The 17,931-nt window shown below is 41.0% G+C and overlaps 1 protein-coding gene across 1 annotated transcript in view; it reads right to left on the bottom strand.

Moving 5' to 3' along the window:
• LOC307245044 (cadherin-18) overlaps positions 1-17,931 on the bottom strand; it is a gene marked incomplete at both ends in the record, with an annotated part of 124,598 nt that overhangs the window by 75,356 nt on the left and 31,311 nt on the right. The window contains one exon of the mRNA XM_080020455.1: positions 11,474-11,593. Within this exon, the coding sequence (XP_079876581.1) occupies positions 11,474-11,593 (120 nt within the window). The remainder of the gene's footprint in view (positions 1-11,473; positions 11,594-17,931) is intronic.

Below are 17,931 nucleotides of genomic sequence, written 5' to 3'. Positions count from 1 at the left end.
CTGTGTCGACTCCTCCGATAAAGTCAAACGCTTCCAAATCCCAGATCAGCAGAGAAATTAGCCTAGTTAGGAAGCGGGGCGGGGGTGGCTGGGGGCTCGAGCTGGAATGGCTGTGTGTGTGTGTGTGTGTGCGTGTGTGTGTGCGTGTGTGTGTGTGTGTGTGTGTGTGTGTGTGTGTGTGTGTGTGTGTGTGTGTGTGTGTGTGTGTGTGTGTGTGTGTGCGTGTGTGTGTGTGTGTGTGTGTGTGTGTGTGTGTGTGTGTTGGTCTGTGTGTGAATGTTGGGAGGATCTGTGGGCGGGGGAGGTATTCGTCATCCAAAATATTCGATTCCAGAGGAACATCCTGATTATGCATTACTGACTTTTCCAAAAGCCGAAAATAGAAAGGAAATATTAAAAATCTAGATATGTAAGCATTCATCAGGGAACGTGTAGTAGTAGACTAGTAGTGCACTCGAGGTGGTAGTACTGGTACTAGATTAGTAATTCCAAAGCATAAAATTTGAGACTATATTAAAAAAATCTAGAAATAAGAGCTATCATCAGCAAACATGTATGGGTAGTCTAGTAGTACACTACTACTAGACTAGTACTAGACTAGCAGTCCAGACAACATTGAAAATCTAAAAATGTGAGCTATCATCAGCAAATGTTAAGCAGTAGACGAGTAGTAGACTAGTACTAGACTAGCAGTAGACTAGTGGTATACTAATAGTAGACTGGTGCTATATAAGTAGTAGACTAGTGCTATACTAGATGTAGACTAGTGCTATACTAAGAGTAGAGTGGTGCTATACAATTAGTACACTATTGCTTTACGAAGAGTAGACTAGTGCTATACAAGTAGTAGACTAGCACTATACTAAGAATAGACTAGTGCTTGACCAGTAGTACGCTAGTGTTACACTAGCAGTAGAATAGTGCTATACTAGCTGTAGACTAGTGCTATACTGAGAGTAGACTAGTGCTAGACTAGCAGTAGACTTGTGCTATACTAAGAGTAGACTAATGCTATAAAATAAGTAGGTTATTGCCATATTATGAGTAGACTAGTGCTATACAAATAGTAGGTTAGTGCAATACTAAGAGTAGACTAGTGCAAAACAAGTAGTAGACTAGTGCTATAAAAGTAGTAGACTCGTACTAGACTAGCAGTAGACTAGTGGTATACTAACAGCAGACTTGTGCTAGAGTAATAGGAGACGAGTGCTATACTAGCAGTAGATTCGTACAAGACTAACAGTAGACTAGTGCTATTCTATCAGTGGACGAGTACTACACTAGTAGTAGAATAGTACTATACTAAGAGAGGATTAGTGCTATTCAAGTAGAAGACTTGTGCTATACTAGTAGTAGAATAGTACTATACTAAGAGAAGATTAGCGCTATTCAAGTAGAAGACTTGTGCTATACTAGTAGTAGGCTTGTGCTATACTAACAGCAGACTAGTGCTATACTAACAGTAGACTAGTGCTATACTAACAGCAGACTAGTGCTATACTAACAGCAGACTAGTGCTATACTAACAGTAGACTAGTGCTATACTAACAGCAGACTAGTGCTATACTAACAGTAGACTAGTGCTATACTAACAGCAGACTAGTGCTATACTAACAGCAGACTAGTGCTATAATAACAGTAGACTAGTGCTATACTAACAGCAGACTAGTGCTATACTAACAGCAGACTAGTGCTATACTAACAGTAGACTAGTGCTATACTAACAGTAGACTAGTGCTATACTAACAGCAGACTAGTGCTATACTAACAGCAGACTAGTGCTATACTAACAGTAGACTAGTGCTATACTAACAGCAGACTAGTGCTATACTAACAGCAGACTAGTGCTATACTAACAGTAGACTAGTGCTATACTAACAGCAGACTAGTGCTATACTAACAGCAGACTAGTGCTATACTAACAGTAGACTAGTGCTATACTAACAGCAGACTAGTGCTATACTAACAGCAGACTAGTGCTATACTAACAGTAGACTAGTGCTATACTAACAGTAGACTAGTGCTATACTAACAGCAGACTAGTGCTATACTAACAGCAGACTAGTGCTATACTAACAGTAGACTAGTGCTATACTAACAGCAGACTAGTGCTATACTAACAGCAGACTAGTGCTATACTAACAGTAGACTAGTGCTATACTAACAGCAGACTAGTGCTATACTAACAGCAGACTAGTGCTATACTAACAGCAGACTAGTGCTATACTAACAATAGACTAGTGCTATACTAACAGCAGACTAGTGCTATACTAACAGCAGACTAGTGCTATACTAACAGTAGACTAGTGCTATACTAACAGCAGACTAGTGCTATACTAACAGCAGACTAGTGCTATACTAACAGTAGACTAGTGCTATACTAACAGTAGACTAGTGCTATACTAACAGTAGACTAGTGCTATACTGACAGTAGACCAGTGCTATACTAACAGTAGACTAGTGCTATACTAACAGTAGACTAGTGCTATACTAACAGTAGACTAGTGCTATACTAACAGTAGACTAGTGCTATACTAACAGAAGACTAGCGCTATACTAACAGTAGACTAGTGCTATACTAACAGTAGACTAGTGCTATACTGACAGTAGACCAGTGCTATGCTAACAGCAGACCAGTGCTATACTAACAGCAGACTAGTGCTATACTAACAGTAGACTAGCGCTATACTAACAGTAGACTAGTGCTATACTAACAGTAGACTAGTGCTATACTAACAGTAGACTAGTGCTATACTAACAGTAGACTAGTGCTATGCTAACAGCAGACTAGTGCAATACTAACAGCAGACTAGTGCAATACTAACAGTAGACTAGTGCTATACTAACAGTAGACTAGTGCAATACTAACAGCAGACTAGTGCTATACTAACAGTGGACTAGTGCTATACTAACAGTAGACTAGTGCTATACTAACAGTAGACTAGTGCTATACTAACAGCAGACTAGTGCAATACTAACAGCAGACTAGTGCAATACTAACAGCAGACTAGTGCAATACTAACAGTAGACTGGTGGTATACTAACAGCAGACTAGTGCAATACTAACAGCAGACTAGTGCAATACTAACAGTAGACTAGTGCTATACTAACAGTAGACTAGTGCAATACTAACAGCAGACTAGTGCTATACTAACAGTAGACTAGTGCTATACTAACAGTAGACTAGTGCTATACTAACAGCAGACTAGTGCAATACTAACAGTAGACTAGTGCAATACTAACAGTAGACTGGTGCTATACTAACAGCAGACTAGTGCAATACTAACAGCAGACTAGTGCAATACTAACAGTAGACTAGTGCAATACTAACAGCAGACTAGTGCAATACTAACAGTAGACTAGTGCTATACTAACAGCAGACTAGTGCAATACTAACAGCAGACTAGTGCAATACTAACAGTAGACTAGTGCTATACTAACAGTAGACTAGTGCAATACTAACAGCAGACTAGTGCTATACCAACAGTGGACTAGTGCTATACTAACAGTAGACTAGTGCTATACTAACAGTAGACTAGTGCTATACTAACAGTAGACTAGTGCTATGCTAACAGCAGACTAGTGCAATACTAACAGCAGACTAGTGCAATACTAACAGTAGACTAGTGCTATACTAACAGTAGACTGGTGGTATACTAACAGCAGACTAGTGCAATACTAACAGCAGACTAGTGCTATACTAACAGTAGACTAGTGCTATACTGACAGTAGACCAGTGCTATGCTAACAGCAGACTAGTGCTATACTAACAGTAGACTAGTGCTATACTAAGAGTAGACTAGTGCTATACTAACAGCAGACTAGTGCTATACTAACAGTAGACTAGTGCTATACTAAGAGTAGAGTAGTGATATACTAGTAATATGCTAGTGCTCTACCAGCACTCGATTCGCAGTTACGAAACCCAGCAATAGAGCCAATATCAAAAACTAGAAATGTGAGCTATCATCAGTAAATGTGTAGTAGTAGACTAGTAGTAGACTCGTAGTACTCAATTTGACACTGTGGTAGTAGACTGGAAGAAGACTAGTCGTAAATGAGTAGTATATTAGTAATACACTAGAAGTAGACCAGAAGCAGACTGGTAGTAGAGTGGCACTAGACTAGTAGTAGTCTAGTAGCAGAATAGCAGTAGAGAAGTAAACAGGCTAAATTCATGGATATAGGTTTCATGGATGGAATCTCCTATTGTTTATTTTAACTTTCTGTTGATTTTCCATTGATGCCGCATATTCAGTGTCTGTGTGAGATTTTGAGTCATTACTAATCTCTTTGGATCCAACCAGAGACACCTCATGATGGGCGTGTGTGTGTGTGTGTGTGTGTGTGTGTTGTTTTATATATATATATATATATATATATATATATACATAGAAATATACAGTATACAGTATACTGTGTATTTATCTCTGTATGTTGACACATAGGCAGGTTGTTTTGCCGAGCTGCCGGGCTTCCCCTCATTATAATTCGGCGTGAGGCATTTGAAGGAATAAGGACGTGATTGAGGGCCCTCGCCAGCTGCCTCCTGCAGTATTCTGATCCACGCGTTCTTTAATGTGGTCAAGTCGGCTGTTGTCTGAAGTCCGCCATCGCATCCCTCCCTCCCTCCCTCCTTCAAATTGGTACAGGAACAGGAAACCGCAGCGGTCGTTTGGACCAACAAAAATATAAAACTCAAAACAATATTTTATTTGCATTTTCCAGGAGGGCGAACCTGCTTCTAGGTCCTGGATTATGTGCCATCCTCGATTGGCTCAGCACTCGGGGACTGAGATCCCGGAGCGGGTTTCCTCACCGAGAGAAACAAAAAGGTTTGCGAGTCGTCATCCCAAGTGTTCGACCCCAGAGGAACGTCCTCGTTACTGTGCATTATGGACTTCTACTGGAAATACGGAAATAGCAAAAGATATCAACATTTGAAAAATGTGAGCTATCATCAGTTAACATATTGTGGTAGACTAGTAGTTGACTAGTAGTAGACTACTAATAGACTGGGAGTAGACAAGTAGTAGACAGGTGATAGACTGGCGTAGACTAGTAGTAGAATAGTAGTAGGCTAGTTATTTACTGGGAATAGACCAGTAGTAGACAAGTAGTAAGCTAGTAATATACTAGTAGTAGACGAATAGTAGACTAGTAGCAAGCTAGTAACAGACTGAGTAGACTAGTAGTAGACTAGTGATAGACTGGGAGTAGACTAGTAGTAGACTTGTAATAGACTGGGAATAAACTAGTAGTAGACTAGTAGTAGGCTAGTAATATAGTGGGAGTAGGCTAGGAGTAGACTAGTAATAGTCTTGGAGTAGACTAGCGTAGACTGGGAGTAGACAACAATTTGACTGGTAATAGCCTGGGAGTAGATTAGTAGTAGACTAGTAGTAGGCTGGGAGTAGACTTCTAGTAGACTAGTAGGAGACTAGAAATAGACTGGATGTAGACTACTAGTAGATTAGTAGTAGACTAGTAATAGACTGGGAGTAGACTAGTAATAGACTTGTATACTTGAGTAGACTAGTAGCAGACTAGAAACAAGCTAGTAACAGACTGAGTAGACTAGTAGTAGACTAGTAGTAGACTAGTGATAGACTGGGAGTAGACTAGTATTAGACTAGTCATTGACTGGGAATAAACTAGTAGCAGACAAGTAGTAGACGAGTAATATGGTAGGAGTAGACTAGTAGTAGACTAGTAGTAGACTAGTAATAGACTGGGAGTAGACTAGTTGTAGACTGGGAGTAGACTACAAGTTGACTGGTAATAGGCTGGGAGTAGACTAGTAGTAGACTAGTAGTAGACTGGGAGTAGACTACTAGTAGACTAGTAGTAGACTAGTAATAGACTGGGAGTAGACTAGTAGTAGACTGGGAGTAGACTACAAGTTGACTAGTAATAGACTGGGAGTAGACTAGTAGTAGACTGGGAGTAGACTACAAGTTGACTAGTAATAGACTGGGAGTAGATTAGTGGTAGACTGGGAGTAGACTACAAGTTGACTAGTAATAGACTGGGAGTAGACTACAAGTTGACTAGTAATAGACTGGGAGTAGACTAGTAGCAGACTAGTAATAGACTGGGAGTAGACTAGTAGCAGACTAGTAATAGACTGGGAGTAGACTAGTAGTAGACTAGTATTATACAGGGGGATGGAGGTAGAGCTGGTGGTCTAGTAATCTAAAGGTTGCTGGTTCGATCCCAGGCTCCTCCTGCTAGCATGCTGTAGTGTCCTTGAGCAAGACACTTAACCCCTCATTGCTCCTGATGGCTGCGTCCGTCAGTGTCTGAATAACTGTAAGTTGCTTTGGATAAAAGCGCCTGCTAAATGACTAAATGTAAATGTAAATACTAGTACTAGACAATTAGTAGACTAGTAACAGACTAGTAGTAAGCTAGTAATAGACAGGTAGTAGACTATTAGTAGACTTGTAGCACATTAGTAGTAAGCTAGTAATAGACTAGGAGTAGACTAGTAGTAAGCTAGTAACAGACTTGAGTAGACCAGGCGTCCTATCCCTGAACTGGGATATGTTATATATGTTGTTCCTCCATAAGTAGCATACCTCTTCTCTACCTCGACTCCCTCTACTCTACTTTACCCTATCCTACCATACTCTAACTCTCCCTCTACTCTACCTCTACTCTTCCTCTATCTCTTCCTCTATTTTACTCTCTATTTTACCTCTGCATCTACTTTACCTCTACTCTACCTCTCATTCTACTCTACCTCTACTCTACCACTTGTTAACATTTGCCATCTTGAAGACTATGTTGTTCATCTCAAATCCCTGTGTCTCCTTGTATATTTTAAATGTTGAATAAGAGTATTAACTGTGTTGTTTATGTATATGATCCTCACTCGTATCACTCCCTCCACTTCTTTACATATTGTTGTAGTACATAACAGTCACGGCACATAGTATTCTACTGCCCATGCGCTGGTTGCAAAATGATGTCGCCCTTCCAAACCTCCCTTAACGCCTTTAAAATGTCCTTCTTCAAGTCACTTATGTCTCGGTGTCTCGCCTGTTTTTTGTTTTACCCTCGTTACTCATGATCTGATGTAGCCAGTAAATATCCTGGAAGTGCCGCAGGGACTGTTTAAGGACAGAGTGGAATAATGACAAAGCACTGTCGGCCTGGCGGTGTGGCCTTCAAGGGATCTCCCAACGACTGTCTCAGACCTGACCCAAATTCAAATTCTCAGCCTAATACTGGGGGAAATGTTTTCTCCGGGGAAGGAACTGGGGACTTTAACCAGAGGTTATTTCCCTTTTTAAAGTCCTAACAGGAAAGGTTTAGAACTATGAATAGGTGGCCTAATTATAGGTATTGGCAAATGCGAGGGGGGTGATTTAAACCAAATGACCTAATTGGCCTGGCGCAGCTTCTGCCTTTGTGCTTTGACTGTAACTGCATTATATAGAAAGGAGAAAAACTATAAGGAGGCAGGAGGCTCCTGACAAAATGTCTGTTACATTATTCTCACTATTCATTTGATCAATGGTAAATTCAAGTGGATCTTATTAGGCATTTGTGTTACGTTCTAGCACAAGCGGCCAACAATTAAAGCACAATTTCCATTGGGTAATTTTGCAAATTAGAAAACACCTTTCAAGGACTTACGGGAGATAATCTGCTTTTGCTAAAAGCCCTCGAGGAAAAATGGCGGCAAACCACAACAGAACAAGACAAGTGCTGCTCAAAGTTCACTCCTCAGGGCTTTCACTTAGCGGTGAACCAGCCCTGTTTTTTTTCTGTTTCTAACCCCTTTGAATCTACCTCTGCCTCCTTTTGCTCTCCCCCCCTCTACATCTACCTCCCTCTACCTCCCTCTGCTCTACATCCACCTCTCTCTACTCTATCTCCCTCTGCTCTACCTCGCTCTACATCCCTCTGCTCTACCTCCCTCTACGTCCCTCTACTCTACCTCCATCTGCTCTACCTCGCTCTACACCCAATTCCCTCTACTATACCTCTCTCTGCTCTACCTCCCTCTACGTCCCTCTACTCTACCTCCATCTGCTCTACATCGCTCTATACCCACCTCCCTCTACTATACCTCCCTCTGCTCTACCTCCCTCTGCTCTACCTCCCACTACTATACCTCCCTGTACTCACCTCCCTATACTCTACCTCCCCCTACTCTATGTCCCTCTGCTCTAACTCCCTCTATATCCACCCCCTTTGTTATACCTCCCTCTACATCAACCTCCCTCTACTCTACCTCTCTCGACTCTAACTCCCTCTACTCTAACTCCCTCTACTCTAACTCCCTTTACTCTAACTCCCTCTACTCTAACTCCCTCTACCTCTATTCAACTCTACCCCCTCCACTCTACCTCTACATATATCTACCTACCTATCTACTTTACCTGTACCATACCTCTCCCTCCACTATACTTTGACACTACTCTACCTGTACTCTACATTTACCTAAATTCTACTCTTCTTCTCTTCTCTATCACCCTCTATTCAACTCGACTGCTACCCAAATCCTCCGTTACTCTACCTCCCATTGCTAAACCTTTACCTCCCTCCACTCTACCTTTACTCTATGCAACCTCTACCTCCCTCGCTTATACTCTACCGCTATTGTACTTTACTACTTTACTGCTTAACTTTACCCTCTACCTCTCCCTACACTACCTGCACTCTACCTTTACTCTACTCTCCCTCTTCTCTCCCTCAGTGTCGAACCAGCCCTGTTTTTTGTTTCTTTCAACCTTTGAATTTATTAAGGTGTACATCAAACAAATCCAGCCCACTTTGTATTGCCGACCGAGCCAATTCTTAAAATGGAGTCTCAAGGATGTAGCACTCGGACGGCAGGGGGGGAAACTCCGTTCTTTAAAGTCAAGGAACATGGCTCCATATCTCATCACAATGTTAACACAGCTGCTTGTCTGCAATCATGAAGGTAAAAATCCCAGTTGCTGCATCTGTGGTGGATTCAATCTGAATGTGCTAAAAGGAAATATAATTCACTTATGCACGTTTACTTTCCTGTAGGAATAAAGAAAGCCGCGACAAATTCAAATGCATTCTTTTGGTGGTTATGGACACATAATAGATGTTTTTTTTCCCTTTGGTCAATCCTGGATGAACTGATAATTACTATTGGTTTGTGAATTAGGTGAAGCATTACAGATCTACACCGGACACACACACACACACACACGCACACACACACACACACATACACACACACACACACACACGTGCAAAACCCTTGTCGCATGTGCAACCCACAAAAAAAAAACAAGAAATCCCCATCGTGTCATTCCATTAAATATTTTAATGGAATATTAAGCTTCCAATAAACGTGGACACAAACATAACTCTAAACCCATGTTAATGGGAAATAGCCCATTAAGTGGGTCTTTAGCTCAATCCCTCCCTCTCTGAGTCTCAGTGATTAAAAGTTATTTGGCGGATATTATCCAATATCGGCTGTTTTTTTTTTTGTGGGAATCAACAATACAGTTAAAATCATCTGCGACCAAAGAAAATCGATTTAAAGCGCAATATATCACATGTGTATGGAAGGCGGCGATTGGACTGAACGACGAGATCTTCCCGTAACAAGGGCGTTTGTGTCGACCTTCACCACAGTCACATCTCAAGGGAATTCTCCTTTTATTTGAGCCTGTCTTTGGTTTTCATGCATTGGTCAAAACACATTAGGTCGACGTGATAAATCCAAAGATCTTTCAACTCCATGGTCGAGACATAAAAGCGGGCAGTCTGCGACGGCACAAAATGTAATATTAATACTTGCACTTGACCCCGAGCTGGTGTCAGACCGTCACATAACAGCTTAGCAGCTCAGAATGGAATGGAATAAAATACGGCTTGAATCCATTGAAATAACGGTGATGAGGCTTAGCAGACCTGAACATCTCTCTATATATATCACACGTCAACTGGAGAGCTATTGATTAAAAAAGTGAGCCTAAATAGCTATGAGAAAGATAACTTGTGTGAAAGTTTAATATGACTTAAAACTGCCTGAACATCTCTTTATATACTGTCAGTATATAACATATTTTATATATAGATACATATGTTATTCATTCCCCGAGGAAAATTACAGTGTCACAGCGGCTTACATCGAAATAGACAATAATAAAAATAAAGCAATGTAATAAAAAAAGGAATGGCAATGTATTGTGCACAGTTAACTGCATGCAATACAATATGTATATATATATATATATACTAAACCTAATGATGAACAACAAAATGTAACCTAAAAAAAAAAACTGAAATGGATGGAAAATAGTAATAAAGATGACCACAATAAATAGAGTTAGATTTTGAAAAACAATAAAATAAAAAATATATATACATCAACTTGACCAGTGAACCAGAACCAAAATAAACAGTGAAACAGGAAGATGAACCTACAGATAACAAGAAACAAATGATAATGCACAATAAACCTAATAACATACGCCTAAAGAAATGGATGAGGTTGATAAAGAAAAGAAATTAAATTGATTGAAACAATATACAGTATATTGGTTCAAGAAATGACCCGATTAGCTCCAAACACGATAACTGCTGTAAAACTAAGTGGAATATAACAGCTTAAAAACCTGAACAACCCGATTGGCCGAGAGCGTCTCTCAGCATGTGGCACTGCAACGACACCACAACAAGGCCGCACCCAGGTATGGTACGACCAACACATCAACCCGCCTGAAAGCGATTTCAGGGATTTGCTGGGTCTATTTTTGGGGGATGTATTTCTAGGTCAGTGCGCGCACACACACACACACACACATACACACACACACACACACACACACACACACACACACACACACACACACACGGATATTCACACAAGCACTACCAACAATACACTCACAATATCATCAAAGCCATTCTTCCTATCGCATGTATCTATTATCTGAGCTCTTTGCTTCACTCACTCGAACACACACACACACACACACACACACACACACACACACGTATGAGCATAAAAACACATGCACACTTCACATCGTGTTAAAGTTAGATATCTTCCACTTTGAAGGCCTATTAACATTTAATAGTGAGGGGGACTTGCGAACAAAGGATGGGTTTTGAAAACAGCGAACACTGAGCACTACTGTATCTATCTATTTTGCCCCCCTCCAAAGGTAAGGAGGAAAAAAACATTCTGAGAGCAATATAACATCACAACGACACTGGAGCTTTTTTTTTTTTATTTATTTATTTTTTTTACGATGTCAGACACGCTATAATGACAGCAGCGACTGTGGAATCGGGTAACACGCAGCACTTTAGGATGTTATAACAAAGTTATAATTCCAATTTATGACGACAATAACCTCAAGATGTCGAGACACACAAATGCGCGCGCACACACACACACACACACACACACACACGCATAGAGGCGCATCTCGCTCGCTTGGTGGGTACTATATATATAACTAACCTGTTTTGGGGTCGACAGAGAAGTATGGCTGTCCTTGGAGGATGCTGTAGACGATCCGGGCGCTGTTTCCATATGTGGGGTCGTCGGCGTCCGTTGCTGTCACTTGGATCACGGACGTCCCTGAAATGTGACAACGGGCGACGGTTTAGGATGAATGATGTTTCACCAGAATGCACTATCTGTCTATTCATCTATCTAATCATCCATATATATATATATTGGGGTGATACACATGTTCAGCATTTGAACTGTTCCCATTGGGGATTTCACCATCATATGCAGATGACTACTGGTTTTATTTGAAGGAAAATAAAGTATTTAAGCATAATTTAAGTAAGGCCAATTTACATTTGAAGCAGCATTTTCATATGTTCAGCGGTTATAATTGGTTTTAAGGTTAATGATGATGGTAATGGTTTTACAGTTTCTTAAAAAAAAAGTGTAATGCACACATTTAACTGTCATTTGTGATTTCCACCATTAAATGCTGATGACTACTGGTTTATTTTTAAGGAAAAGAAAGAATTTAAAGGTGCAGTGTATGTAATTTACAGAAGGGACTTGGCAGAATTGGAAAATAATATTCATAAGTATGTTTTAATAAGTGTTGAATAATATACGTATGATATAATATAAGAATTATGTTACAATAAAGTCTGGCGAACCCAAATGCAGGACACAGAGGAGGCTCAGGAGTAGGTGCAAGGGTAAAGAGTTTATTGAGGAACAGGCAGGTGTCAAAACCAGGGGAACAGTCAAAGGGAAACTTATCGGCAGGGAACAGGCAGGAAATCAGGGTCCGGGAACAGGCAGGGAATCAGGGTGCAGGAACAGGCAGGGAATCAGGGTGCAGGAACAGGCAGGGAATCAGGGTCTGGGTAAGGGCAGGGAATCAGGGTCCGAGAATGGGCAGGGAGTCAAGGTCCAGGAACGGCAGGGAATCAGGGTCCGGGAACAGGCAGGGACAGGAACGGCAGGGAATCAGGGTCTCGGAACAGGCGGGGAATCAGGGTCCGAGAATGGGCAGGGAGTCAGGGTCCAGGAACGGCAGGGAATCAGGGTCCGGGAACAGGCAGGGAATCAGGGTCCGGGAAAGGGCAGGGAATCAGGGTCCGGGAACAGGCAGGGAATCAGGGTCCGGGAAAGGGCAGGGAATCAGGGTCCGGGAAAGGGCAAGGAATTGACACAGGAGGTAAGCCAGAGAATTCTATCTGCACAATCACACACACAGACACAACCATCTGACAGAGAACAGAGTGAATGGGGAAATGGTTAAATACAAGAGGAGTGACGAGGAAGGTGACGACAGGCGGTGAAATTGCTGACTGGGGACAGGTGTGCGGGGTGGAAGGGCTGTGAAACCAGAGACAGACAGAGGGAGCTAGAGAGACAGATGAACAAGCACAGGGCAGGATCCTGACAAATCAGTGTGTGGCGCGACTTTAGAATGAGCTGTTTTTATTTACATAGGGAGCAGGTACGCTCCACGGAGGTCGCCATGCTGCACCGCCATGTTTCTACAATGGCCCAGAGCAGACAAACCAAACACTGGCTCTAGAGAGGGACTTTTGAGTTCATCGCGAGTTTCGCGGCCACCATCTCTTCCACTGAGGCCGCCATGTTGCACCACCATGGGGAGGGGTATTCAGTTGGTTGCGATCTGCAGCCTCACCGCTAGATGCCACTAAATTCAACACACTGCACCTTCAAGCATTATTTTAACGTGATTTCTGTTAAACTAAGCTAGTCTTTGTGCCACATAGGATTTCTAAACATTTTTTTTATTTATTTGATTTGACACTTGATTTGATATGAATTCATACCAGTATCATACCAAACTACAAACTGGTAACTCCACTTATTGTGGTAGTCTGCAGGAAGGAATTAAACGCTTGCAAAAACACAAAAGATATCTTTCACAGGCCGGGCTCGTCCCCCCGTAGAGCAGATGATCTTTTTTCCATTAGTAAGCCAGTCACATAGATCATCTTAGCCTGTCCGCCTCCACTTTCATCACATCCTATTGGTTTCAATCCGTCTATTTCTACTGTCCGGTGTTGACTTATTGCTGGAGCCAGAAACATAATGCACTTTTAAAAGCTTAAGTTTGGGCCTTCTGAAATAGGATTAGTGCCTCCATGTTCTCCTCCCGCCGTGAAAAGTAACCTTGCACAAAGAGACGAACACTTCTTTTCTTTTCTTTTTTTGGGGCACGGATAACGCCCTCATCCTATCAGCCAGTTAGTAAACTTTCCCTTTGTCGGGGAAACAACAGGGGCCGGCCGTGAGGACGGCACCGCGTTTGGGAAGCAATAAAATCAACATCACAGACAGCACAATGACAAAAGCAATTTTCTCAGCAGGGATATCCTCAATTTCCTTATTTATTATCAGAATCATGACAAGAATTAGACAATAAAGCTTAAAAAAAAGCTTAACAGTCTAAAAAAGAACCATCCCAAAAAAATAGAAAAATAGCCAAACAAATAACCAATTATACAAAGAAGAGTCCCCAACAAATACTGTAATTGCAAAACATACAAAAATAGCCAAATATACAAAAAAAAGGCCTTATACAAAAATACAAAAACATTGATCTAATTCACAAAATTATTTTACAAACTAAATATTATTATTTTTTTCAAAAATATAATAATTGAATTAAGGGAAATTTATACAAAACATTTCCAAAAGCACAGAAACATATTTTTAGTCAAAAAAAAAAAAGTGACATGGAAATGATTTTGGGCCCCATGGCCAAAAAAGGTTGTTCCCCAAAACGAGCACTTGCGGCACTTCCATTCTTCGAGTTTGGTGTTAATGGACCAGCATTTACATTCTGCTGTTACCGTGACATCCCCACAGAACCGTCGATTGGTGAACTACGCACCATGTTAAATGTCAGCATATTGTCAGAAAAAAAGCAACCAAAAAAAAAAAACCAGTGAATGGGAAATGTTTTTGGCTCGCCGTGCTCAATCACAAACCCATTTTTCTTGGTGTTTTTTTTTGTTTGGTTTTTTTTAAGGATTGAGAACCAGTTGCGTAAGCGTACTCTCCTCCTCAATCATCCTCCATTTTCACTGACAATATTCTCCTGAGCGCTGACCCAAGTCAGCAGCGCTGCACCCTTGCTTTGAAACCCTTTAATAACTCTCCACTCGTCAACAAGGTGGAATGCCAGGCAGGGGAAGGATGGAGGACTAATATATATATATATTCATCAGTCAGTCAAAGAAAAGAAAAACGTCTCCATCAAGTGCAGGAGAGTCGACAATTGATACACCGCTTTCATCCAGCACTCCAAAAATGTGATTGAGTTGAGTTGGAAAGGTTTGAAATGGTTACCTGGCACTCGTGATGGACTGGCAATAAGACTGGCAAACAATTCATTCGTAAAGAACGAATCGTTTGCAGAGACCAGATCGTCGCAACGACATGGGGAGTTGGGAGTTGGTCCAAAAGGCCAAATGGCCCAAATAAATCGAAATTTGCGTTTCTGTTCAGTGAGTCAAAAACTTAAAATAATTACAGTGGACTTAATTAATGTAGCCAAAAAGTACATATGTATATGATTTGGCATTTGCCGTATTCGTGTAGACTTTTTTTTTTTTACTCGTCAAGAACCGAATCTCAAAAAAGAGTCAAATCTTTGAACGCAGAGCTGCTCTTCTGCTGGAACTGATGATTCAGTGCAGCCTTGCAATGTTTGATCTTGCGTCACAAGTGGCAGTTCCCATTCATATTTATTTAAAGGGTAATCTCAGACATTTTTTGCGTCACACGCCAACTGAACCAAATGAACAGAGAGTCCGGGGAAAAAAACAAAACGTGACTCGTCGAGAACCGAGTCTTAAAAAAGGAGTCTAACCTTTCATGGCTACCTGGCACGTGCTCAGCTAATCAATGATGATGGAGGGGGAAGAAAAAAAGGAAAGAAAAGAACATCACTACCAATTAGCCGCCACACACCCACTCATCCATCCCTCCATTCCTTCACCCCTCCAGCCCTCCATTCCTCTATCCCTCTACCCCTTCAGTCCTCCATTCCTCCACCCCTCCGCCCCTCCATTCCTCCATCCCTCCACTCTTCCATCCAGGCAGGCCACTTCCTGGGCTTGGAAGCCCCCAGTATCGACGCCAGCTCGAGGATTAGCGCTGTGGAGTGTGAGGACGACTGATTGTTACAGACGATTTGACGCCGGACGCCCAAGAGGAATTACTTTAATGGGCTTGAGCAAAAAAAAAAAAAAAAAAAGAGCAAGTGGGTGGGGAAAAAAGGGTGTAATTATTTTCCCCTTCACAGATAGCGATTGATTACTTTTGTGCAGCCAATGGTGAAGTTTGGAGCCGACAAAGTCAAAACTTTTGCGTAACGAAGAGTCCCTCTCTTTTCCTTTTTTCTTTTTTGTTAACAATTCATGCCGACGCTTATACAGTAGATTGATTGGAAGTCGCCGTGGTATTTTCTTTTACGCCAATTATCTGCTTCGTCTGCACCCCCAGCTTGGCTGGAGATGTCTGCTGAGTGCAATAATTGACATTTTGACATTTCTTTTTGGACATATGAAACATCTGGAACAAACCTCCATCCGTAAAACATAGACCGATAAAGAAAAAGAGAGAATGGGAATCTCCATTGGACCAGCGAGATAGAGAGGCTGTTTTGGTTTGTTTTGATCATTTTATGATAGACTACTGTTCTCTGCAACGTCTTAAAATCGCGCACGTTGGATTTATACCAATTAGGCTCATTGGCACAGTCTTGGCAAAACCTTGATTCCCACCTGTGTCGTTCATCAATAACGATCGATTGTATTTGTGCTGCCAGTAGTAAAGTTTGGGGCCACCAAAGTCGAAATTTTTGCAAAACGAGGAGTCTCTCTTTTTTGGACAGAAACAAAACAATACAATAGACATTAGACACCTCAAGCTTGAGTGGAGGTATCTGCCTAGTGCACTAGGCCACGAGCTACAGTATAGTGCAATAATTGATATTTTGACATTTTGTTTTGGACATATTTCAACATTTTAACATCAACATGTCACACGTTAGACAATGCTATTATGATTGCATCCACAGTTCTCGACACTGAAGCATCTGGAACAAAACTTCATCGTTAATACTACCACAAAACAAGTGTCAGAAAAATGTTCAAACTCACATCTACATGAGAATGGCTTTCAGACAAAGCGAGTGGGAAGCGAGTGATTCATGCTGGATTCCGACCTGGACGCACATTGGCTTGTTTTGATCAAGTTATGATAGACTACCGCTCCCTCTAATGTCTGAAAATTGAGCACTGTAACTATTGAGGCAACACTCTCGGGCGATTCGTTCATAACAAACTAATCTTTTAAATGACTCAAGAGTCGGGAGTCGCTCCGCGGAAAGAGTGGAACTTCGACTAACAAACCGAAACTGTAATTCACTGACTGAGGGCTAAGTTCACGGCAAAACGAGCCGAGACGTTGGACCTCATTCACCTTAAAATGTGACCGCTTGACACTTTGCGTTCCACCAAAATGAAATAGCTGTGGCTAAATTAAGTGCCTCTTGTGAGAATTCCATTCACAACTTGGAGCAGAACCGACTCGACCTACACCGACCAAACCAAACGACATCGGACCAAAAGTCAAGAGACAAATCCGGAATCTTGCGTCACACATTGTAACCCCTTTTTCATGTATTTTGGAGTCAGTAACTAACTAAAAGACATCGACGTGAGCTTGATTTCCTTTCTTTAATGAAAAGATTCTGCTTCTGCTGATTCTGGACAAAACACAATTGTTTCAGGATGTATATTTATATGTTTTATATAAGTGTATCATGTTATATTCATTATTAATTTTAAAAAAGCCTAATAATTCTACCTTCATCTTCATTAATGGACATATTTTGCACTTTTGTGGCATTTTTTTTCAATTATATTTTTCATATTATTCCTAAATTATTATATTATTTTTGTTTTTTTTCTTGATTCTTATTTCCTTTGACTTCTTTATTTTGCAGTCTTTTTAAGATTATAATTATTATTGTTCCAAAAGAATTATTAATTATGAATTATCACAATGAATAAATTATCACAACTTTGTCTTCACGTTTAATTGTTAAGGTAGTCGCTGTCTGAAAATGTAAATGTAAATCAAAACATTTTAATATATAGGTACATTTATCTAGAGAAATATAAATCACACAAAAAAGAAAAAAGTCCCTTAAAAAGAAATGTGAGCGGCATATTTCGGAGCCGCTGGAATCCAGTCGAGCGTGAGACAGGGGGAAGAGCTTTTGTTCACCACGGCTAAAAACAGAACAGTAGAATAAAGGCAGAGGAGGAAATGGACAAAGGAAAAGAGGGAAAAAGGGAAAAGCATCTTGCCAGATTGCGTCTCGGGAGGAGATGGATTTTTGGGTTTTTATTCTCCCCTCCGTCATGTAGGGGATTCCACAGCCCCGG

Source organism: Zeus faber (assembly GCF_960531495.2).
Source record: "Zeus faber genome assembly, chromosome: 19".
NCBI lineage: Eukaryota > Metazoa > Chordata > Actinopteri > Zeiformes > Zeidae > Zeus > Zeus faber.
The sequence above is the reverse complement of the archived record's forward strand: the minus strand, read 5'-3'. Positions and strand labels throughout refer to the sequence as shown.